The sequence below is a fragment of the Pantherophis guttatus genome, chromosome 3 (genome assembly GCF_059756535.1).
Source record: "Pantherophis guttatus breed Tessera chromosome 3, ASM5975653v1, whole genome shotgun sequence".
Classification (NCBI taxonomy): Eukaryota; Metazoa; Chordata; class Lepidosauria; order Squamata; family Colubridae; genus Pantherophis; species Pantherophis guttatus.
In genome coordinates, this window is record NC_142065.1 from 177,220,608 (window position 1) to 177,245,200 (window position 24,593).

General features: G+C 45.2%; 1 protein-coding gene and 1 long non-coding RNA gene across 2 annotated transcripts in view; one reads left to right on the forward strand and one right to left on the reverse strand.

Moving 5' to 3' along the window:
* TTPA (alpha tocopherol transfer protein) overlaps positions 1-7,440 on the reverse strand; it is a 21,085-nt gene extending 13,645 nt beyond the window's left edge. Inside the window, exon 1 of the mRNA XM_034429859.3 lies at positions 7,025-7,440. Within this exon, the coding sequence (XP_034285750.2) occupies positions 7,025-7,225 (201 nt within the window). The 5' untranslated portion in view covers positions 7,226-7,440. The remainder of the gene's footprint in view (positions 1-7,024) is intronic.
* LOC117672841 (uncharacterized) lies at positions 7,386-24,573 on the forward strand. Its single transcript, XR_004593386.2, has 2 exons — positions 7,386-7,643; positions 23,986-24,573. It is a non-coding gene; the product is annotated as an uncharacterized LOC117672841 (long non-coding RNA).
* The last annotated feature ends 20 nt before the right edge of the window (positions 24,574-24,593 follow it).

Here is a 24,593-nt window from a genome sequence, read left to right on the forward strand (position 1 = left end):
AAGAGTCTAGGGCAGCTCCAAACTCAGCCCCCGTCCACGATTGGGAGAACCCGGGAACACCATGGGCCAGATTACATATCAATTTCGCAGGGCCATGCAAAGGGAATACGTTCCTAGTCATCGTGGACACGTATTCGAAGTGGCTCGAAGTAGTGCTCATGACGACGACCATGGCAGATGCAGTGATTAAAGTTTTGAGACGTTTATTTGCCACACACAGAATCCCCGATCTCATAGTTTCCGATAACGGGCCACCATTTACGTCAAACGCGTTTGAGATGTTCCTCTCTGACCAAGGAATAAGGCACGCGTTATCCGCCCCGAAAAAACCATCGACGAATGGTCTTGCGGAACGGATGGTGAGATCTACGAAGGAGACGCTGACGAGACTGGGCCCAGGGGACATTCAGGCCAAACTGGATAAACTAATGGCCATCCAGCACATTACGCCAAGTGCACAACCCACCGAAGCCCAGCAGAATTATTAATGGGCCGTAAATTGAGATCCCCTCTGGACAAGCTGCACCCGCAGTACAGCACGGAGAAGCCAACCGATTCCACGAGCAGAATCCGAGAGTTCCAGCCTGGGGACAGCATATACTCAAAAAACCTGAGCGGAAACCCACTCTGGGTGCCAGCAACGATAACCCAGGTGACGGGACCTCTGTCCTACCGGGTCCAAACAAAAGACAGCCAGCATTGGAAAAGGCACATCGACCAGATCAGGGGAAGATTGATGAGGGCCGAGAGTGAACCCCAATACAACAGCCAGGGGGAAGGAAAAGACAAACGAGTAGCAGCAGAGCGGGCCAGCCCACAAACGCCAGGACTGGGGACACCAAACACCAACCCGGAAGAAGACAACAGCGAGCATGTACCTGAGACCCCGGAGGAGACGAGCGCAGAAGGGAACCGGAGAGGACAGCTGAGTGAAGCGGGAGATAGAGGCGAATCCAGGCCGGAAACCGAGTTCGAGAGAGTTCCGGAGCCCACACAGAGAGAGCAGCAGACCTCAACCTCTCACTCCAAAGACATTGGGACGACTGAACTGCGCAGGTCCAGTCGAGCCTCCAAGCGACCCGCCTACTTACGCGCATACGTAGCCTAGGAGACACCGGACCGGCGGATGCTGAACTAGGGGGGAGGAGTGTTGAATATCAAGTGACAGTTTAAATAAGCCAATCAGGAGTTAGTCCTGAGAGCGGGAAATTTAGAGGCACGTCAGTGGCTGAAGTCGCGGACAGCTCCAGACTATATAAAGGGCTGCCGGGGCTAGAGTTGCCATTTCTGTTCTGGAGTTAAATAAAGTGTTTCCAGTTAGATTGTGTCGAGTCCTTTCCTCAATCGCCCACGATTTAACAGACTGAGTCAACCTTGAGCCTGGCAAGATTCGAACTTACTTTAATTGCAGACAGCTGGTGTTAAATTACAGTGCTTAGTCTGCAGAGCTATCCAGGCTCTGGATAGCTTGATCTCCATTTGCATATTTCAACCATTGTCTCTCTCACAACCATAAAACGAGGACCCAGTTTGTGGGGGCAATAAGCTGACTTTGTATAAATATACAAAAGTATGAAGGCTATTGCTTAACACATTGTAAGCCGCCTTGAGTCTCCGGAGAAGGGCGGCATATAAATCAAATTAAAAAAAAAAACAAAAAACCCTCCCGCACCTAAGCAATATAACCTCACACATGCATTCTGCTCTCCATTTCCATCAGGGGGAAAAGTGGAAAACAAAACAAGAAAGAGGAACAAGTAGTTGCACTGGGAAGAGAAAGGTAAAGCTGAATGGAAATAAGAAAAGGGGAAAAGGAACCCGGATAGGGAAAAGTAGGAATAAGCCATTGATTGATTTTGATGATGATACTCTGTAAAGTTGGGCTCAACTCTTAGAGACCATCCAGATAGCGTTTCTTCATGAAGATGTGCCCTATTTTAGGGGTCCCCAACCTGTGGGCCGTGGCCCATACAGAACTGGGTTGCACAAATGGCTGGCCAGCATACACATATGTGTGTACAGCTTGACTTGTATGAGTGGCAGGCTGCTGCAAATGTACAGCTTGACTTGTGTGACCAATAGACCGGTGTGCCTGCACCTGCACACACAGCTCAACTTGCACGACCAGCAGACTAGTTCCCCTCTCCCTCCCTTTCCGCCAGGCCACCTAGCCATATACGTAGTTTGGGGACTGTTGCCCTACCTGATCTTTCAGGTTTTTTAACAGTGTGCCCATTGTGATTGTGAGATCACCTTGCTGCTTATCACACTCACCTTCCTTCCTTCTACCTTTCCCAGAATTACAGCCTACTCCAGAGAACTGGTTCTTTGTGTAGTATGTCAGAAGCAGGATAATTTGAGCCTCTTCTTTTATGCTTCCAATGAAAACTCTGGGTTGACTTGTTTAATAATCCATGTGTTTGCTTCCTTGGCTATTCACAGTATTATCAGGAGTCTCCTTCAACACCAAACTTCAAAGTTGTTTATACAGATAGTCTTTAATTTACGACCAATCACTTAATGTCTGTTCAAAGTTCCAATGGACCGACTTGGGGGTACTTACCACCTAGATTCTAAGTTCCAATGGTGATCCCTCCCTGCGGTCACATGACTGCATTTCAGGCACTCCACAACCAGGCTGAATTTACAGCCATTTGCAGGATCCTGTAGTCATGTAACCACATTTTAGGACAGTTTTACAAAGTCTGCATTTACTTCTGATTTTCAGTAATTCACCATGTCCATAGTCAACTATTAGTTTGCTTTACAACTATGGTGCTTACTTAAAAACCATTGTAGAAAATTCACTTTACAACTGTCATAAGTTACGACCATGCTGGGTAGTCTCCATTACGGTTGTAACCCAAGGACTACTTGTAAGAGAGAGAGGGGGGAGGGGATGGAAAAAAGAGAGAGAGAGAGGAAAAAGAGAGAAGAAAGATTGTGTTTCTATGTGAAAGCTATCATAGCTGGTGTGTAACAATCCAAATGGCCACTAGTGTTCATTTAGATTTTTGCAGTTTATTTATTTATTGGTTCGATTTATATGCTGCCCTTCTCCAGAGACTCAGAGCGGCTTACAATGCGTTAAGCAATAGCCTTCATACTTTTGTATATACCTGCTTAGTAGGGCTTCCCCCCCCCAAAGCGGTGTTCTTTTTTATACAAAGTCAGCTTATTGCCCCACAAACTGGGTCCTCATTTTACCTACCTCGAAAGGATGGAAGGCTGAGTCAACCTTGAGCCTGGTGAGATTTGAACTTGCAGTAATTGTAGGCAGTTGGTGCTATTTAACAGCACTTTAGTCTTCTGAGCCACCAAGGCTCTTTCAAATAATTATTTACGACCTAGTCCATTGCCCTAATTCTAATGCTACAATCCTGATTTATGGAAAGTTTCAGGTACTTTCTTGTCTATGCCTATGCCTGTCTATGCTGTATGAATGCTTATTCACCATGGACTTATTTGGCTTTACCTCCTAGTAAATGCATTTTACATTTGCTTACTTTTCAAGTAAGACATTTCACAGACTCACTTAGCAGATATAATTGCCAAGAGCCCAAAATGCAATCACAGGACTGTGTGTGTGTGTGGGGGGGGGTGCAGACAACAGAAACTCGAATCTGGGTTGTACCTTTTTGGGGGTCTGTAACAACTATGGTCACTAAGTGAAGATTATTACCGGTATTACACACACACACATTAAGACACGAAATTTCCATAATCTAATATTCTAACTTAAAGCTATTCAAATTTAATACATCAGAACAAATTAATTTTATTCTGTGAAGCTAGTATGGAAGTGGTCTATGGAATGGCGCGAACTGGTTACAAACATCAAAATAGGAGATAAGAGCAAGAAGTTGTCCAAATATTGCCATTGGTTATTTTTTGCATTATGGGTTAGACATGATGGAATCAAGCAAACTTTAATAACACTGCCATCTAGTCTTCATTTTGGAAATAGGTAGTTTACCTTAGTGGCATGCATACTTTGGATTTCTAAAGCAAAACAATTCTTTGAAGCATGTTTGGGCAAGCACTAAATTGTTTAATGTATATTATTCCAGATTCACATGAGAAGGTGTAGGTAATGCAATCATGTAATCCTGGTAGATTCTCCGTGAGCACTATGCATTACAACAACTTTTTGCTGTCAGGTTTAAAGCATTTCACACACTTATTCTATCTAACTACAGTATGAACATGAAATATTTCATATTATGACAATTGTGTGGGAAGATCAGCAGGAATATTTGAATGAAACACAAGTGAGGACTGGATTTTAATAAAAATAAGATATTGTCATTGTTAAAACTGACAATCAATATGCACAGTTGCATATCACCTTCACAGATTGCAATATATTTTCTGTCTCTGCACTTTTACAAATAGGCCAGGGAAAGCTATTGGATGCAATAGTAACAACAAATTGCCTGTCCCAGGCATAGTAATAAAAATGCCAATGCACATAAATTTTTTAGTGAACGAAATGAGTTAGGTTGGAATCAAATATGTGCTTAGCATGGATTGAAATGTCAATATAAATAAATGTTGCTCTGTGTAGCAATATTAGTTGCAGTCTGATCTGAGTGCAAGTTACAGGATGGTTTTGCAAAAGGTGAGTTGGAACATAAATTAATAGCTCAAAGCTCCATACTATCTGTTAATGCATGGATCCCCAGTCCCCGGTCCATGAACTGGCACCGGGCCGTGGCCTGTCAGGAACCAGGCAACACAAGCTAGTAAAGCCCTAGTTGCTCAGGTGCGGGACCCAGGCAGTGAGTGATACCATGCCCCCCTTTAGTCCATAGAAAAACTACCCTCCATGGAACCAGGCCCTGGCATCCAAAAGGTTGGGGATCACTGTGTTAATGGATTCCAAGGTTATTATTTATTAAATTTACATGCATGCTCACATGATGACAATAACCTCAGATAGCAAAGTTGAATAGTGTTTGGACTAAAGTTTTAAAGGAGTAAATAAAAATATTTTGAACTGCATCTTCTATTGTATATCTGACACAGAATCCTTTTCAAATAGGGCCAGAACTGTATATTAGAAACATCTGCAATAAAAAAAATCATGATAAATTCCTCCCGTCATTGTCCGCTTCATACACATTTTAAAATTTCCAATATTCTGAGGAAGTTTGAAATTTCCAACACATTTTTGTTATAGGTTTTTGAAGCTGATTGTTAGAAAGCTTTATTTTTCAAACAGCAGTAAGAATATGAAAGATGAGAGCAAACGCATATAAAAGGACAGAAAAATGACAGAATACTAAATCATAACTGTATAACTAGGTAGTAACAATAATCAAAACATCTGAGAAACAGAATATTTGTCTTTCTTTATTCCCCCTTCTCTTCTTGTATCTGCTTTCCCACAACTATTGTGAAAATAGGAATTTGTATTTGTGTAGGTTTATTTCTATTTCTTTGAAATATGGTAATCTAGCTGGGCACAATGTCTGGTTTGTGCAAACTAAACATTTCACTTTGAATTAAGATGACAGGAAAACAAAAGCTTATAGAGGCAGAAATAAAAACATGCAGAGAAGGAAAACAGTGGCATACATGCACTGCATGAAAACATGAACCCTGTCACTATTTGTATAATTGTAGTTTTCTTGCTCAGCATCTTTCAGGAATCTGAGAAATTGCTCAGTGCCTTGACTAATTGTGCGTCCAGATTTTTAAATTCTTCTTTCAGCTTTTTATTGTCTTTTCTATGCCCCTTATTGCTCTGAGGTACAAAGGTGACAGAAGTTATTACTATAGCTGTCTTTAACAACACAAAAAAGCTAGAAGAAAGACAAACTAAATCCTACTGGATGAGTGGTGCTTTAAAAAAGCAAAGACAGACATATGCTTAAAGAAATCTGAACTGGAAAAACAAGAATCAGTGCCACACAAGTGAAGAATAGCTTCCAACTGATACAAAAGCCACCACAACCTTGTGTAGAGGACTTTAGCTCTGGTGATTGAGAAAGAAGTGAAGTTAAATGGTTGCTAACTACTGGGAAAGCAGAAAACATGAAAAAGAGACTCTGGAAGAGAATGTTCCTGACTTGACCAATACTATCCTTAAAAAAAAAAGGGGGGGGGGAGTGAAGGTTTTTGAAAGGCTTTCAAAATTCTCTTAATGTGTTCTACAAAATAAAGTAGCATTCCTGGAATCCCTGCAGTGAATATCTCATGACCTGGCCTATACTCAAGGGCTAAAGATTAAGAATGACAACTATTCAACAATAATGTCTATGGACAGTCTCAATCATCCAGGTCATGGTTTTCCCAAAGGTACGTTTTCAAGAGGCAATAGGACTTTCTGGTTTTTCTTTGCAGACATTTGGCTTCTCATCCAAGAAGCTACTTCTTGGATGAGAAGCGAAACGTCTTCAAGGAAAAACAGAAAGTCCAGTTGCCTCTTGAAAAAAACACCTTTGGTTCAACAATAATAGATTTCTGGACATCCAAGATTTTGCAGTTCAATATTCTCTCAAGAGGAAACAACAATTTGAAAAAGATGAAGGGTAGCCATTATGAAGTAAAAAAACCAGGCTGTGCTTTAACTCCTGGTTAGGTGAGGTGTGTTTTGCCATTGTTGTCCCCTTGCCACTGTCTTTCCACCTTTGTTTAGCTTCAACCAGCTCTTTCATAGAACAACTTAAAGAATCAGCACATTGCAATTGGTGGAAGTCTGGGGAAAGTGAAGAGAAATGCTCGGATTTGCCTTTCTGATTTAGGCACCGCGTCTCTAGTGAAGTAGGTGGAGGCACTGGCCCAAAGGCAGCCGAGGATAAACAGGGAAGCTAGAAGATCTTTATAAGCTGGTCTCCTTTCCAGCTCTTTAGCATGGAAGGATCTGTGCGACGACGGCGAGAAGGAAGAGTCCGAACCAGACAGCGAAGCAAAGTTACCTGAAGAAACCCGCGCGCCAGTCTTGAGCTAGGAGGGGAGGAAGCAGGGAGGGAGAGCGCTCGTGTTCCTGTTCTTCTGCTGGGGACCGGGGTCCCTTTACCTTCCAGGCCAGGTTGCTGTCGAAGTCTCGACACCGCAAAAAGCGGATCAGACCGGCGTCAGAAAGGTCAGACTGGCGGACCTCTAGGTTCTCTTCCACAGCTCTGCACCTCAGCGCTGCCACAGCGGCCCTCACGAGGGGCGAGTCGTCCGGCAACTCGTTGAGTTTAACCGGCGGGCAATTAGGCTGGTCTTGGTCCATGTCGCTGCCCTAAGCGCCGCTGCCCATAACTACTGGGAGAAGAGACGAACGGAAAAGAGCGCTTCGCCTCGTAACAACTTGGCACAGCCAGAAAAGCGCTTTCAAGTCCATTGCGAAAAAAATAACCTGATACTCGATGCCCCTCCCCATGGCAAATAATAATGGCAGCATTAGGACGGTCGACGCTCAGCTATTCCAACAGCTAACTGCCCGGCCAAGACAGACGGCGCGGGGAGGAGCACTTTGCGCAACACGGGGGTGGAGAAGGAAAGGGACAGTTGGGACAGTCGAGCCCGGCTGTCGCCAATCTCCAAGGCTCCTACTAGCATGGGCGCGGAAACCGAAGGCAGCTTCTTAAATCAACTTTTCTCCTAGCAGTTAAGCAGATCATGGCTCTCCCCGTGTTACAGAAGTCTCGGTAGGATTGGCTGGATTCACTTAGAAAGCTAAATGCTCCCTAGCTATAAACAAAGCTAGCATGCGCTTTGTTTAATTTTGGTTTAAGCTGTTATCGGCGTAAACTGGGTTATATTCAAGATCTCTTCGAGTGGCACTCGTGGCTTAATTATTGTTGAGGTATCCATATTTATTTCTTCTTGCTGTATCAGGTCCTGTGACAATCTTGGAACCTGATTTATATCAAGGCAGATTTTTTTGGGGGGTGCTCCTGTTTGTCTCTTACCACCTACCATAAAACAATAAAATCCTATGTTTAGAACAGGGGACAAAAGTTATGTGTGAGAGAAGTCTGACTTAACAGACTAAGTCACTCAACAAGGATCACATTTTGCCTTAGCACAGTTTAATGAAGCCCAAAAATGTCCCACTCTCTCAGCACTTATATTTCCGTGCAAAAATAGGTACATATCTGCAAATAATGCAGATTTTCATGGTCATTGTTTTTGGTAAGGTCAGAATCACAGTCTGATACTATAAGGCAAAAGAAGAAAAAATGTACTTTTTGAACTGGCAGGGGGTCAAACTAGATGATCTCTAAAATCTCTTTCTCTTGAACTGGCAGGGGGGTCAAACCAGATGATCTCTAAGATCTCTTTCAATCCTAGACATTCATTCTATGGATGTCTCTATACATCATGTAATTCCTGCTTTCTTTCCAGCAGTTTACTAACCACAAACTATATGTATAACCCATGTTTATTGGCTCTCAAAATAAGCTTTCCAACTAACAATTGAACTCTTATTAGAAAATCCAAATTAATGATCAAGCATTTCCACATATGTTCTTTTCATGATGTGTTTAAATGGTAATAATAATGAAGCCTCAGAATAAAAGTTTTCTCATCGGAAAACATATATCTGATCCTACATTTTGAAAGATGGAGGGAGGAGCAAAATGGCCACAGAATGACAGCATTTTTAGTGACCTTTTAATTTTTCTATTTCAGTTCTTAGTTTTAAAATAGCTTACTTGTTTTATTCACATTAATTAGTAGTTTTAGTTCTTATATTGGTATTAGCAATTTAAGAACTTTAGAATTAAGATTAGTTGGTTTTATAGTCTGGAATTCAACAGCTTTAGACACCTGCTGATGATATGAGGCAGCAATGGCTATAGGAAAGTAATAAAAAAGAATTCAGCGGGAAAGACCAAAGGAAGGACAAGTTTAAAAAGATACCAAGAAAAAATTTCAAACATTCTGAACACTAAGGCTCCAGACAGCTAAATCTGAACTATTTGTTCCAACATAAGGACGCAGTGTGTAATTTCTCTTGTCCTTCCTGTCTGCCCTCACAATCTTTGCTAATAAAGCCTATGCCCTATTTGATTAGGAAATGATTTTTCCTCTAGTGATAAGTCTTCTTTAGGAGTTATATGCGGGAACCCTTTGAAAGCCACAAGTAATTTAAATGTGAATATAAAACTTGATTGCTAAGAATTGCCTTTTAACAGCTGCAAGGGTTACAGGTAGTCCTCAACCTATGACCACAAGTGGGACTGGAACCTCTGTCAAGTCTGCCAGCACTTTCAGCTCTTTCAGCCCCAGTCTTGCCAGCACTTTCAGCTCCCAGTTCAGGCCAGCACTTTCAGGGCTGCTAGGCTTACTCCTTCCCTCCGGGAGCCTCCTATCACTCGGAGATGCTTGCAATTCAACAGCTGAGAAGGCTGCCGGCCATCTTATAATGTCATCCTTCCCTTCAGGAATGAGAGTAGGCTGTAGCAGTGGCTGGCAGCCTCCTGGAGGCAGTAGGATCAAGGTTAGCTCGGTGGGCTGTGGCAGTGCTGACCAGGGCTGACACTGTCACTTAATGACACAGTTATTAAAGAAGTAACAGCCAATGTTATGACTTTTTCTTTTACCAGGGTTGTTAAGCGATGCGTGGTGTTTTTAAATGCATCTGGCTTTCCTCATTGATTTTGTCAGAAGTCCCCTAGGAAGGTAGCAAATGGCTACCGTGTGACCCCAGGACACTAAAATTGTTGTAAATTCATGTCAGTTGCTAAACGCCCCACATGACTGTGGGAACATTGCAACAGTCATAAGTGCAAGGACCAGTGGCAAGTTCATTTTTTCAGCACTGTCATCACTTTGGTCCTTAAACAAATGATTGTAATTTGAGGATTTCCTGAATTTGAATTTTCGATCAGCTGCTACATACCAATCAGAAAGTAAATGAATTTAAGATTATAATGGAAAGTACAGAACCAAACTTGTTGAAGAGTCAGCCACAAGACTACATGTATGAAAATTGTCAGGAATGAGGTTCAGGGACACGGGATTCTGTTCCAAACTGCTATCAATCCTCTTAATGGGGGCAGGTGGCACAAGGGGCAACCAATACTACACTCCTAAGTCTTCAGTGCAGAATATTAGTTAGCATCAATCCCCGGCTTCCCAGATGGCATGGACTTGAAAGAATATTGACTTTTAGGCATTATGCACTTCCTTCAATTTTTTTTTCAACTTAAAAAACATTTTCTAAGGGCTTTCAAATTACGCTTCTATGTGAGTTTCACAATAGCATTTAGCCTCTGCTAAATTCTGGGAGAAGAGCCAAGCCTGCAAGGGAGGATGGCATAAATCCCAGAGTTCATAATCTCAGCCAGCAATTTTCTACATAGCAGCTCTACCAACTCCAAGGTCAGCCCTGGAGAAGCACAAGAGATACAGCACCCTTGATTTAATTAAAGGGAAGATACAAACATCAGTTAATCAACCCTATGAAGAATAAGGAAAAACCAGTTCCGTTGTTTGGAACAACGAACAATTGTACACAAACTCAAAGCAGTTAAATCAATGCTTTGGTTAGTGACTGCTGCAACTGAGTCCCTCAGTGTTTCATCACTGCCCTCCAATTGTCCTCCTGTTGAAATGCTGCATTCTCTGAATGCTTAACAGCCCCCTAAAAAGTTTTCCAATGTAAATTCATTCAGACAAATGAAGAAAGTGTCAAGTAATTCAATGTAATGCAATCTTTGTATAACCTCCCAGCTCACAGGCAAAAAGCCCTTACAACTGGATTCTCAAGAACAGACTAGTGGAACTTCCGGTCTGGAACCACGGCACTATAGTCAGGGAAATAGCGGGCTCTAACGAGCCCACGAAACCCCAACTGACAAACCACTGTCCGATCAGTCTTTGGACCGACCCTGTCTTGTAGGGATGGGGGGAGAAGAGGAGCACCTCGGTGGGCCAAGGGGAACAGGCAAGTTCCTCGGAGGCCAGAGGGAATCCTCAAAGTCGGCGATGGGGATAGGCAGCCATGGCGGCTGCCACAAAGCCGCGGCGGACCGTAAAAAGATCGTGCAGGAGGAAAGAAGAAAGAGCGAGTTTCTTGAAGCTGGGTGAGTGACACCAACCCAGGCAAGAAACAACGTAACTATATGGTTTTTAACAAATAAGACCCCAAACTTTAAGTAGTGGCTACAGATTCTTGGGGCTTGAAGATTAAGAAAAAAAACCCAATAATTGGAAATAAAGACCCATGACAGACTTTGTCTTAGTAAAGTTGACTTGGAAGAATTGGCTTTTAACAACTTAGAAAATTGGGTTTCTTTTTTAATTGGAATGGATTGGAGGAATGTCTCTTTGGGAGTTTACACTTTTGAAAAGTTAATGTAGCTAATGAAGAAAGACAGACGGATGGTTACATAATTGCCATGGAGTCTGTGGTGACTAAGCAGGAGAGTGGATTGAAGAGATCTCCCTTTCGTTTGGAAAAGAAACATTTTAAATGGCTTTTTACCTTGGATTACTTTGAAATTAACATTAGATCTATGGATTTTGGATATTCTTATTCTGTCTTTGGGTGATTTTAGAAAGAAAGAAAGAAGGAAGGAACAGTTTGGACTTTTTACAATGGAAACTAACAAGCCCAGCAAAAAAAAGGTGTGGTGTAGGAACAAAAGAGAGGAAGTTGATGCATTATACATGGAACAGACATCATAAAAGCATTAAAGTAACATACAGAATTTTTTAATTTGAACAGATGGACTTTGAAGTGGAAATGTCAGCCTCAGCTTTGCCTGCTTCAGCTGCCATAAGAAACGGGGGGAGGGACTAGTAAAGGGGGCGAAGGGGGGGAAGGGAGCAGGGGGTGTTTTTCCATTGTAGGAGGTGTCTTCCCAAGAACCGAAAGTGAATCTCCAAAGGGGCCGGCTAACCAACTGCCCTACATTCCTGATGAATGACGCTGCCAGACGTGATGCCACCTGACCTTTGGGAGACCTTTGGATTGGATGATGGTCAATGGACACGGGGGGGGGGGGAGAAGCTTAGTAGATGCTATTTCGTGCGTTTTGCTCACTTCCAGCTTTACCTGGGTTGCGATCATTTCATATTCAGTAAAAGTACTAATCTCTTTAAAATGATTGAGTTTGGGTTTTCCTTTCCTGGATATTGAAGGAAGCATACCTGACATTAAGCTGGAAGTCTCATCCAGTCATCCCGGACAAAAACCGAGGGGACTGTAAATCCAAATTATGTCAGATCAAGAGAGTGACGGAGGAGAGCAAATGGGGGCAGCGAGTTCAACTGCAGCCGCCCCCCAAGCGGAGAAAGAGAATGCAGAATGGTTGGAAAGACTCCGTTTAGAGCCGGAGGAAGCCAGATGGTCGAAAGGAGTGGGGAGGCTACCGGACTGGGGGGAGAACCCCCGAGGAGTGATGACTTCCAGACCCCGTAAAAAAGAGGCAGTGTGGATACAAGAGCAAAAGGAACGTCTCATGATGGAACAAGCCTTGCAGCTTATCCGTGATGTGGAAGAGAGCAGGAAAAACCGTGAGTCTTTTGGAATTCCTGTGGAGAAGGGGGGAGAAGGCCCCAGGGGGGAGCCAGAAGAGACAGCCTGTGGGGGAGAGGAAGAGTTTGAGGAAGAAACATCCCAGGCTTCAGCAGCTCAAGGGAGAGATGCAGCCGGCCAGAGAACCCCAGCCTTGCAGGCCCCCCCACCCCTGCAGACGTAAAAAGCCCAAAATCCCCCCCCTTCCTGGGAAGTATGATGGAAATCCTAAAACCTTGGGATTTTTCCTGACCCAAGTGTGGAACCACATGCAGGATTGTGGGGAGGACTACGTATCAGAGGCTGCTAGAGTGAGAAGTGTCACGAACGCCTTAGAGGGAGTAGCCGCTGAGTGGATGGTGGTTCTCCACAATAACAACTCCCTCTTGCTGAGAAATTACAACCAGTTCATGGGGGCCCTTAGGAGGCGCTTTTAAGACCATTTAGCTGAACGAAAGGCGAGACTCAGAGTGAAGAGCATTCAGCAGGGCTGGAGACCGGTGGCAGAGTATATCCAAGAGTTTCGTGAACTGGCACTCTATATGACAGGCTGGTCAGAAATGGCTCTTTTGGAGAGTTTCAAAGATGGGTTGAATGAAGAGATATATCGAGACTGTAGAAGCATGGGGGTCCCCGAAGATTTGCAGAGATGGTACATAGTAGCTGAGGATGTGGAGATTGAGCTGAGACGGAGCGAACTCCGAGGAAGGCGTATGGGGGACCAGTCATCTTCCTTCCACCGTAAAGGGACACCAAAGATGGCTGGGGGGAAGACCGAATTCAAACCCAAGTCAAAGCCCTTCACCTGCTTCAAATGTGGGAAAGAAGGTCACCGAGCTGCCGAATGCTTCTCCAAGCAACTGCCAAAAGCTGCCGGGCCCGGGCCGAAGAAAGGCGACAAAATACCCGCCAAAACCCAAGCATCGCCCTGAAAGGAGAAGTCGTTGAGTTCGCTCCCCGAAACCAGGGTGAGTTGGGAACTCCGACCAACGATGACGACAGCAAGACGGACTCCGACTCTGACACCGACGATTGGGTGAGTCACACGGAAGAACCCTTACTCATCCCCATAGAAGTAAGGGTGCCATCCACAGGGGCCCACGCGCAAATGTTAACCCTATTGGACTCGGGGTGCACTAGGTGCATAATTAGCCCCAAAGTGGTGGAGGAAATGGGACTGAGACTAAAAACTTTAAAAAGACCCATTGCGTTCTGTCAATTAGACGGGTTGATTGCAGGAGGGGGCCCAGGTAGCTTTATGACCGAACCCCTTGAATTGCAGTTGGGGAATCATGTAGAGAATCTCAGATTTATTGTAGCCCCTGGTATGGAGAGACCCCTCATTCTAGGACTGCCCTGGCTTCGAAAATGGAACCCATGGGTAAATTGGAAGACGGGGGTCCTGCGCATCCACACGGCAGAACCGACTCCGGAAAAGGAAGCCCCCCCCCTTGAGGGACGACATAAAACCAGAAAGGGCGGCAGTAGCCATTGACTATATTGAGGGAGAAGAGAAGATTCCAAAGGAATATTGGGATCTCAAGGAAGTCTTTAGCGAAAAGGCATCGGATGCTCTGCCTCCCCACAGGGCCACCGACTGCACCATTGAAATACTCCCTGGGGTGAAGCTTCCCAAACCAAAAATTTACCCCATGACACCTCGAGAATTGGGGGAATTGCGAAATTTTATTGACAAAAACCTAGAACGGGGATTCATCGAACGAGCCAAACCCAAGGTGGCGGCGCCAGTAATGTTCCACGAAAAGAAGGATGGATCCTTTCGTTTGGTGGTCGATTATAGAAATATAAACACGATTTGCATAGAAAATGTCTACCCCTTCCACTCATGAAGGACATGTTAGCCCATTTAGGGAAGGGAAAAATTTTCACCAAACTTGATTTAAGAGAAGCATACTACCAAGTGAGAATAAAAGAGGGGGATGAATGGAAGACAGCATTTAATTGCCCACTGGGATGTTTCCAGTTTAGAGTACTCCCTTTTGGACTACAGGGAGCCCCTGCTGTATTCATGCAGTTGATCAACGAAGTATTGCATGAGCACCTGTATAAGGGGGTGTTGGTCTATTTGGATGACATTCTGATCTATTCTGACAACATGGCCGACCACGTAAAGTTGGTACGGACGGTCTTGAAGAAACTCAGAGCGGCTGAACTCTATGCCAAACTTTCTAAATGTGAATTCCACCAAGACAAAATCGACTATCTTGGATATCGTATATCGCATGAAGGAATAGAGATGGACCCTGAAAAGGTCCGGGCAGTGCTGGAATGGGCCGCACCACGCACCCGTAAACAGTTACAGAGCTTCTTGGGATTTGCTAACTTTTATAGACAATTTATCCTCTCTTTCGCGAAAATAGCACTACCAATTACAGACTTGCTAAAAACGAAAGGGGAAGTAAAGCCCAAACCCTCGAAACCACTAGAATGGACTATGGACTGTCAAGCCGCTTTCGAAAGATTGAAACGGCTGTTTGCGGCTGAACCAGTGCTCAAACACCCAGACATGGAACAACCTTTTGTAGTACAAGCTGACGCCAGTGACGTAGTTGTAGGAGCAATACTCTTGCAAAAGAATGAAAACGGGATATTACAACCCTGTGCTTACACGTCCCGTAAACTATCAGAAACGGAAAGGAGATGGGCCATATGGGAGAAAGAGGCGTTTGCAGTTAGATGGGCGCTGTTAACATGGAGACAATTTTAGAAAGGGGCGAAACACCCTTTTGAGGTGTGGACTGATCACAAGAATTTAGAAGCACTAAAGACACCACGCAAACTATCACCAAAACAGGCTCGTTGGGCCCAACATTTCAATCGTTTCAATTTCACCCTACGTTACCTTCCTGGTGGAAAGAACTTCATGGCGGACGCACTTTCCAGATTGCCGCAGTACAACAGCATCAAGAAGGAGGTGGTTCAACCTATGATCCCCTCGACACAATTGGCAACACCTATCACTACCAGAGCACAGGGAAAACCCGAACCAGAACTCTTGGGGGATTTACTCGAAAAATTGCGAGAAGTGCTAAAAACTGACGAGTGGTTTAAGAACCACTCGAATGAATGCACACTTCGTGATGGACTAGCTTGGGTTGGATCGAAATTGTATGTTCCGACCACATTAAGAGCAACCGTATTGAAATATGCTCATGATGCCAAGGCCACAGGACACTTTGCATTTGTCAAGACTCTACATCTTGTTAAGAGGCAATTTTGGTAGCCTGCACTTAAAAAGGACATAGAGGCATATGTGGCTAGCTGTCCAGTAAGTGCCTCGGCTAAAAGACCTCCAGGAGAGTTGGAGGAGATTATGCTGGAAATCAGCCAAAAAAGAGTGGGAGCTTTGGAGGAGATTATGCTGGAAATCAGCCAAACATAATATGCTGGAAATCAGCCAATAAAATGCTGGAAATCAGCCAAGCAATAGGAGGAGAGTTGGAGGAGATTATGCTGGAAATCAGCCAAATAATGGTGGGAGTTTTGGAGGAGATTATGCTGGAAATCAGCCAAACACAATATGCTGGAAATCAGCCAATAATGGTGGGAGGTTGGAGGAGATTATGCTGGAACTCAGCCAAAAATAGTGGGTCTCTGGAGGAGATTATGCTGGGAATCAGCCAAACATAAGATGCTGGAAAGCAGCCAAATAATAGAGGGAGGTATGGAGGAGATTATGCTGGAAATTAGCCTAAAGCCGCTGGGTGAGATCATCCGTGGTTTTGGGGTGCAGTGCCATCTGTACGCTGATGACACTCAGCTGTACATCTCCACCCCAGACCACCCCAATGATGCCCTTGAAGTGATGTCCCGGTGCCTGGAGGCCGTGCGGGTCTGGATGGGGAGGAACAGGCTCCGACTCAACCCTTCAAGACCGAGTGGCTGTGGTTGCCGGCGTCCCGATATAGCCAGTTGGTGCCATCGCTGGCTATTGGGGGTGAGTCATTGGCCCCCACGGAGAGGGCTCGTAACTTGGGCGTCCTCCTGGATGCACGGCTGTCTTTAGAAGAGCATATGACGGCCATGGCCGGGGGGCTTTTTATCAGGTTTGCCTGATACGCCAGTTGCGCCCCTTTCTGGATCGGGACTCCTTATGCACGGTCACTCACGCCCTCATTACTTCTCGCCTGGACTACTGTAATGCTCTCTACATAGGGTTCCCCTTGAGGAGCACCCGGAGGCTCCAGCTGGTCCAGAATGCGGCCGCGCGGGTGATTGTGGGGCAACATGGCGCTCCCATGTAACACCTCTCCTGCGCGAGCTGCACTGGCTCCCGGTGGTCTTCCGGGTGCACTTCAATGTATTGGTTCTCACCTTTAAAGCGCTCCATGGCTTAGGGCCCAGGTATCTACGAGACCACCTTCTGCCACTGATAACCTCCCACCGGCCAATACGCTCCTACAGAGAGGGTCTCCTCAGGGTGCCGTCAGTCAAGCAATGTCGAGAGAGCCTTCTCTGTGGGAGCACCTGCCCTCTGGAACAAGCTACCCCCAAGGATACGACTGGTCCTGGAACTCCGTACTTTCCGCCGGGCACTGAAGACTTTTCTATTTCAGCAAGCTGGGCTGGCTTAAAAGTTTTAACTGGTTAATTTTATGGGTAAGGGGTTTTAAATTGGGGAAGCCAAATTAATTTAATCATGTTTTAAATTATTTTAATTTTCATATTGTATGTATTTTAATCTTGGCTGTTCACCGCCCTGAGTCCTTTGGGAAAAGGGAAGTATAAAAATTTAATAAATAATAATAATAAAAGACTACTCAGGTCCATACATATTGGTTTCCCCATGAATAAATCTTGATTTTATTCATCCAATGACTGCCCATCTATAATTTGATATTCCTCCTTGCAAGATAATTCTTTCCATAGGACCACTGAACATGGTCAGCCCTCTGACTCTGACTCCTTATTTGCCTTATTTGCTCCATCCATGAAACCTCCTATGGAATTACTCCAGCCTCAAGACACCACCCACCTTAATTAGCAACAGGAAGCCTACTCTCGTCCTCATCACCATTTTTTTCAAGCCAAATGTTTCTCCTTCTTAGCACCTGAGAAAGCCAGCAAAATATTGAAACTACATCATGCTAATGATCTTTCTGCCCTCTCTTGGAATGTAACTGGTTGGGTCCTGAAACAAGCAGACTTTCTATATAAAGTAATGGCCAAAATTGTGGAAACCTTTTGGGAAAAGTGTATTTTTGAGGTTTGATAGCTAATAACATTTTTTTTTTTTTTGGTTTCAAGATAATCATATTCCACTGCTAGAATGGCCTGGGAATAGCCCAGACCTTAACCCAATTGAAAATCTATGGAGCTGACTAAAGAAACTTTAGTCAGAAGCGACCCAGCAATAAAACCCAGTTAATGGAAGCAATCATTCAATCTTGGTTTCACATTATAACAGCTGCAGAACTAAAAGACATGGTTCACTCCATGGTAGGATGTTGTAAGGCCGTAATTTATGCTAAAGTTACCCAACTAAGGATTAACTGATGTGATAATTTTTGTATATCTCATTTTTTCTATGGTGATTTTTGCAACCCTCAGGGGGGGTTTTTTTGGTTTGTTTTTTTGTTGCATAAGCTGCACCATGTTGACGATATAGATAATATTAACGGAACCTGGAAGAAAATGATAATATAAAGAAAAGAATACTGTTTCTTGCTTTAAAGATAGCATTATATATGTTAATGTGCATTTTCTGTTGTAAAGAACAGCAGTAGAGAGGAAAACAGCAAGTGGCTTCATTCCTATGAGTTTTGTCAAAAGAACAGATTGATCTCTTCTCGAAATTTTTAACTAGATTGGTAACGTTGATAAATACAGGTTTGTGTCAGGTTCAGTAATTTGCGGAAAGAAAGCGAAGGACACAATCTTGGTTTGCAATTGGTTTATCCTCATCATAAATAACTCCGGCACGAATTGACGATCACTATGTGAAAACAGTCAGGGCTAATCGCCCAGTGCCGGCCTTCACCATTTAAGCCTCTCCCATCCCCACCCAACCACCCATGTGTGCAATCAACCCATCGCGCAGAAGCCATCAGGCTCCAAACAGCTAGGCACATCCAGTGCGCAGGCACCCACCTCAGCTATGTGGCCGCTTCACAGCTGTTCAGCTGAGCTTCAGCAGCAGCAACAAGATCTGGCCTGTTTTCGCCCATCTGGCCGGTGGCAACCGATCTGGCCTGCTCTCCCCCATCTGGCCAGCTTTGTGGCATAACCCGTTGGTCCTGTGAAGCAGTATGGAGCTCGGCAAGTGTGGCACGGCCATGCTCAGTGGTGGGATTTAGCCAGTTCTGTCCAGATGGCAAGAACCAGTAGCGGTGACTGCAGGAGCTCCGCCCACCCGCCTGGACGTAATGATCAACTACTGTGCATGCACAGAAGGCTGTGCACATGTGCAGATGGCACGTTCACTCACATTTACGAACTGGTAGGGAAGGTGGGTTAACTGTACTGCTCTCAGTTCCCCGCCAAAATGGCAGTCCCAGCTTCTCCTTTTTCTGCCAGAATGGCAGCCCCGGGCCACTAAGCACACCAGGGTTGACATGTGGCCCCCTACCATGGAGATGGCACCTGGAAAACAAAGGGCACAATGAGATGGTTCCTGGCCATTGACACCCCCCCCCGGGTTTGGTTGGGTTCTGCCAGTGGAATCTAGCAACCAGCCGGAGTGCCCGCAAATCTGTACTGTGTACCCACAACGCCTCTGACAATGGGTATCCCTTCCACAGGATGAGATATTGTAACTGGTCTCTGTGCCACCTGGCATCCAATATTTTGTTGATCTCATAATGCTGCTCCCCCCCACAGTTATGGGTGGGGTTTTTTAGGAGGGCCCCCCCTTAAAGGAGCTGTCCGAACTGGATGTAGCAAGCTACAATGGAAAACCAGATGGGTTTTCCCTAGTAGTCGCGGGAGTTGGAGCTTCACTGTAACCAGGTTAATGATCTTAACAATTGGGAACAGTCCAATAAACCTAGGGGCTAGTTTCTTGCATGGTACCTTCAACTTAAGGTATTTCGTGGACAAATATACCTGTTGCCCAATATAAAATGGGGTTTGTGGACTCTGTTTTTTGTCTGCCTGGCATTCATAGCGCTCTGCTGATTTCCGTAATGCCTCAGAATGAATTCCACCCAATTAGCAGTCTGGAAGGGGGTGAACACGGTGCTACTGTAAACCGCGTTATTGTAGGTCACTTCAGCAAAGGGGAGTAAGTCAGCCCAGTCGGATTGTTGGTGCTTTACATAGCAGCATAGATACTGCTCTACCATTGTGTTAGCTCTCTCAGTGTTCCGTTAGTAGCTGGGTGGAATGCAGAGCTGAGGCCTTAAGAGGACCCTATCATAGTTAGGAACGTATACCAGAACTTAGTGGTGAATTGCACCCCTCGATCAGATACAATTCTCTGTGGCATGCCGTGTAGGCAGTAGTTATGAGTGATGAACAGTTTCACCAGCTTCCTGGCTGAAGGGAGGCCAGAACAAGCCACAAAGTGGGCTTGCTTGCAAAAGAGGTCTATGACTGTCCAGATCACTGTGTTGCCTTGGCTCTCTGGAAGATCTATGATAAAGTCCATGTCCAGTTCTTCCCATGGTCTGACAGGAGTCACCACTGGCTGTAGGAGTCCGGGGGGGTTTCCTTGCCACTTTTTTATGGTGGAGCACACAACACAGCTCTGTATGTAGTCCTCTACATCTTTTTTCATGCACTGCCACAACTGCCAGTTCTTAGGTGTAGGGTCTTCAAAAACCTGAAATGCTGGGCCGCTTGGGGATTGTGGCAGTGTTGCAGCACCATCAGATGGTGGGTGCCAGATACGTAGATTTTGGACCCCTTCCATGCTAAGCCGTCCCATTGGGTGATGAGTTGTTGGTTCTCCTGGAACCATGGATCGTCCAGGAGTGAGGCTTGGGTGGAATGGGCCACCTGCTCCTTTGGTTGTGATGTCTCCGTCTCCTGCACCTGCACCTGCTCCTGCCTGTCCCCAGTGGTGTGGTGTTGGTGTCATGGCTTGTACCACCTCTTCTCAGTCGCCAGCTTTCTGCAGCTTTCATGACATGGCATCTGCTAAGAAGTTCCTTCCACCTGGGATGTATTTCAGCGTGAAATTGAAGCGTCTGAAGTACAACACCCACCGGACTTGTTTGGGAGATAGTTTTTGTGGTATGTCCAGTCCTCAAACAGTGCTGCCCCCTTCCAGTAAGTGTCTCCAGGTCATCAGGGCCCACGGAACTGCAAAGGCCTCCTTCTCCCATATAGCTCATTGCGTTTAGTGTCATTTAGCTTATGGGATGTGTAAGTAAATGGTTGTAGGGTCCCCCCTTCATTGGTTTGCAAAAGAACAGCTTCCACTGCCACGTTGCTAGCGTCAGCTTGTACTACGAATGGCTTAGTGGGATCCAGGTGTTTTAGCACCAGTCCCCTAGCAAACAGTGTTTTCAGTTGTTCAAAGGCTTGTTGACATGCTAATGTCCACTGCACGGGGTGACCCGGGCACAGTTTTCCAGAAAGATGTTTAGTCCGTAGAGGGTCTGTTAGCAGAAGAGCCATGCAGGCGAAGGACGGAATGAACTGGCGATAGAAATTAGGAAACCCCAGAAGACTCTGCAACTGTTTATGGGTTTTGGGGGCCTGCCAGTCCAACACTGCCTTCCCCTTAGAGGGTCCATTTCCATGCCTCAGAGAGATCTGAAATCCTAGGTAGTCCAATTGTGTTTTGTGAAATTCACACTTGGATAACTTTACGCAGAGGTCCACTGCCAACAGTTTGCCTAGTATCTGATGCACCAGGTGGACATGCTCATCCAGGGTTTGGGTATATATTAGAATGTCATCGTAGTAGATGAGCACTCCATTATATAGGTATTCTTGCAGGACCTAATTAATGAGCTGCATGAACACAGCTGGGGCCCCTGGCAACCCGAAGGGCATGACCTTGAATTGGTAACTCTCCAATGGGCATTTGAAGGAGTCTTCCATTCATCCCTGGTCTTAATTCTAACCTGATAATAATCCTCCCATAGACCCAATTTTGTAAAGATGTGGCCCTCCGCCAGGTGGGCCAAGATGTCCTTCATGAGTAGAAGGGGGTACATGTTTTCTACGCATACTACCTTGACTTCATGGAACTCAACACATAAGTGCAAGCCCCAATCCTTCTCCCTGAATAGGACTGGGACTGCTATCCAGGATCTGGCCGGTTGTATGCACCCTTTCAGATTTTTGTCTATATACTTCCTCATTTCTGCTAACTCCTGAGGGGTCACAGAGTACATTTTGGGCTTCGGCAACCTGGCCCCTGAGAGTATCTCTATTGCACAGTCCGTGGGAAGGTGGGGAGGATGTCACACTCCTTTTCGCCTAACACCTTTTCCAGGTCTTCATATATGGGGGGAAAGCCTCTGGTTCACCCGCTGCCCTAGCCACCGCCATGGTACCTCCTCTTGTCACTCCCCTCTCCCGGGTTATGGATGTGCATTTCATGCGGTGGTGAGTTAGGCCCAACCCCTATCTGCAGGTGCCGACAACCCCACACCACCATATTGTGGGGCCCCTCTTATCGAGCCATGCCAGCCCCAGTATGACTTCTTCCATCATTTTTGGGACTTAAGAGCTCTTGGTGCAGCCTATTTCTAATGTAACCCGTTCAATAACATGTATCGCAGGTTGGCTACCTGACAAGGAGCCATCCATTTGCTTGAAGTGCATGAGGCGTGACAGTTTCTGTGCCCTCACCCCTAAGCTGGTTGCTGTGGCAGTACTCATGAGGTAACAAATGCACCCCGAGCCAATCGGGCTTTGCACTCTCTATGCCTACTAGCCGTCAACACTACTGAAATCCAAAAGGGTTGGATGGTCATGCTTACCATTGTATCAGTCTCCCCATTGTCATCACTTCCACTGGTGTTGAATCCCTTGTCCGCTCGCCCCTCATGTCAGCCGTATCCCTGATTGCAGTTGGTGGGCTTGCTTATTGAGCCCCTCATGACTTTTCCAGGGTTTTCTTGGCTGTTTTCCTTGCCGTTTCTTGCCATTTTCCCAAGGAGCCCATGGAGGCCTTAGGGCTTGCTTCAGGGCATACCGACACCCGGTGGCCTGGCTTCCCACAGCGAAAACATAGCATTGGTGGCCAAGAGGGTGTGACCTCCTCTGGCAGTGTCACCGGGGTCGGTTGGGCCCTCAGGGCAAAGCTGGTCCTAGGCTTTCTGGGGCCGCATGGCCCACTCCTCCCTCGGCCTAACGTCTTGTAACTCCACTTCCAGCTCCGTAGCTACTTGGAACCAGGCTGCCAGGCAAGCCCCGGTATACACAAGCTTGCAGCAACATGCGGTCAAGGCCAGTCTTAAAGTGGTGCACCAACAAATGTTCTGGCCAGCCCTGCAACTTGCCAGACAGCCTTCAGAATTCCCTTATGTAGTCTGCGACAGGCTTGCCATGTTGCTGGACTGTCAACAACTCCCTCTCTGCTTGCTGGGCCCTGGTATTATTCTCAAACCATTCCCGAAGGCTGCTAGGAACAGGGCAGTATTCCCCAACTCCCTGCCATGCTTACTGTATAGATCCGTGACCCAATCTGCAGCCTCACCTTCCAATCCATTGTTTGGCTGCCTACCATTGTGGAGTAACTCCATTCTCCTTCATTGTCTTCCAAGATACATTGCTCCTGCCACTGGGTGAAATGGCTTCGAGGGAAAAAGTGGGAAAGGGAGGCAGAGGGGCCCCAAACCCAACAGTTCCCAAGGAACTCTGCCATTACTCCTGTTCCCCCAGCTCTCTGCCCTATACTCTTGTGACGCCTCCGGTGCTTCCCGGCTGGCTACGGGGTTTTTGGAAACTGGTCGTTCCTTAGGATGCACGTCCTGTGGAGGGCCTCCAGGATGGCTCCAGGTTCTGCCAGTTCTGCAGCCTCCAAGCCAGCCTCCGTTCCCTCTGCCATGCTGCTAAACACGGCTCTGACTTCCTGTCAGGTTCCGGTAATTTGCAAAGCAAAGGACACAGTCCTGGTTTGCAATTGGTTTATCTTCGTCACGAATAACTCTGGTATGAACTGTGAAAACAAAGTCAGTTTTACTTATTACAACCTTGTTTTTAGTCCTTTCAAATAATTCTTTGAATTATAAAATACCTAGAATTCTTTTCAATTCTTTGTCCTTTTTTCACAAAATTATTCAGCTTTAAGAAGTATTTTTTGTAAATCCAAAATTATTGAGGTCTCTCTTGGTTTATTTGAATATTCCTTTTAATTAAGATATCAGCCAGTTCCATTTGATGTCCAGTGTTGCTGCTTTTTCCCTAACATTCTTGTAGCTTTTCATTTTTAAATCCACTTTCAAATCAGTTCCTCTTTCATTAACATCTTTGTTATCAAGTCTTATCTATAAAGGTAGACACTCTTAACATTAACTGTCTTGTGAAGAAATATCTTTTAATATATCCTTAAGTGATGCATCATGTGACTGCCCAATTTTATAACCTTTTTGTTGCAGTTAAGTGGATATGACTTTCCCCATTGATTTTGCTTGTTGGAAGCTGTCTGGAAAAGTCTCAAGTGGCAATCATGTGACCCGGAACACTGCAACCATCAGATATACATGCTGGTGGCCATGCACCCACATGAGCATCGGGACGTCGCAACAGTCGTGTGCATGGACCTGTCATAACCCACTTTTTTCAGCACCATCATAACTTTAAATGGTTGTTAAATGAATAGTTCCAAGTTGAAGATTACCTGTAGTGCAATTACTGATACTAAGCAATAATTCAGCTTCTTGACCGTTGTTTCTGTATTATAAAGTTATTAAAAACTAAATGCTGATCCATTATTCTATAAATTATAGCCAGGTTTAGCAACTTCTTGAAATTTTGAAAGTGATCACTTATTACAGTGGTTTTTAGACCTATTACAACCTTATCAGCTGAAAAATTAATATATCAATAACCGCACTTCTGAGATAGTTTGATGTGTCAGCTTACCTTTTCCTGCTTTTGAGTTTTGTTTAATTTATAGTCATCATGTACAAGAAGTCTTTAGTTCTTGAATTGTATCTTTTGAGAATTAAACTCTATCAAACTCCTGCCTAAGAAACTGGCTGAG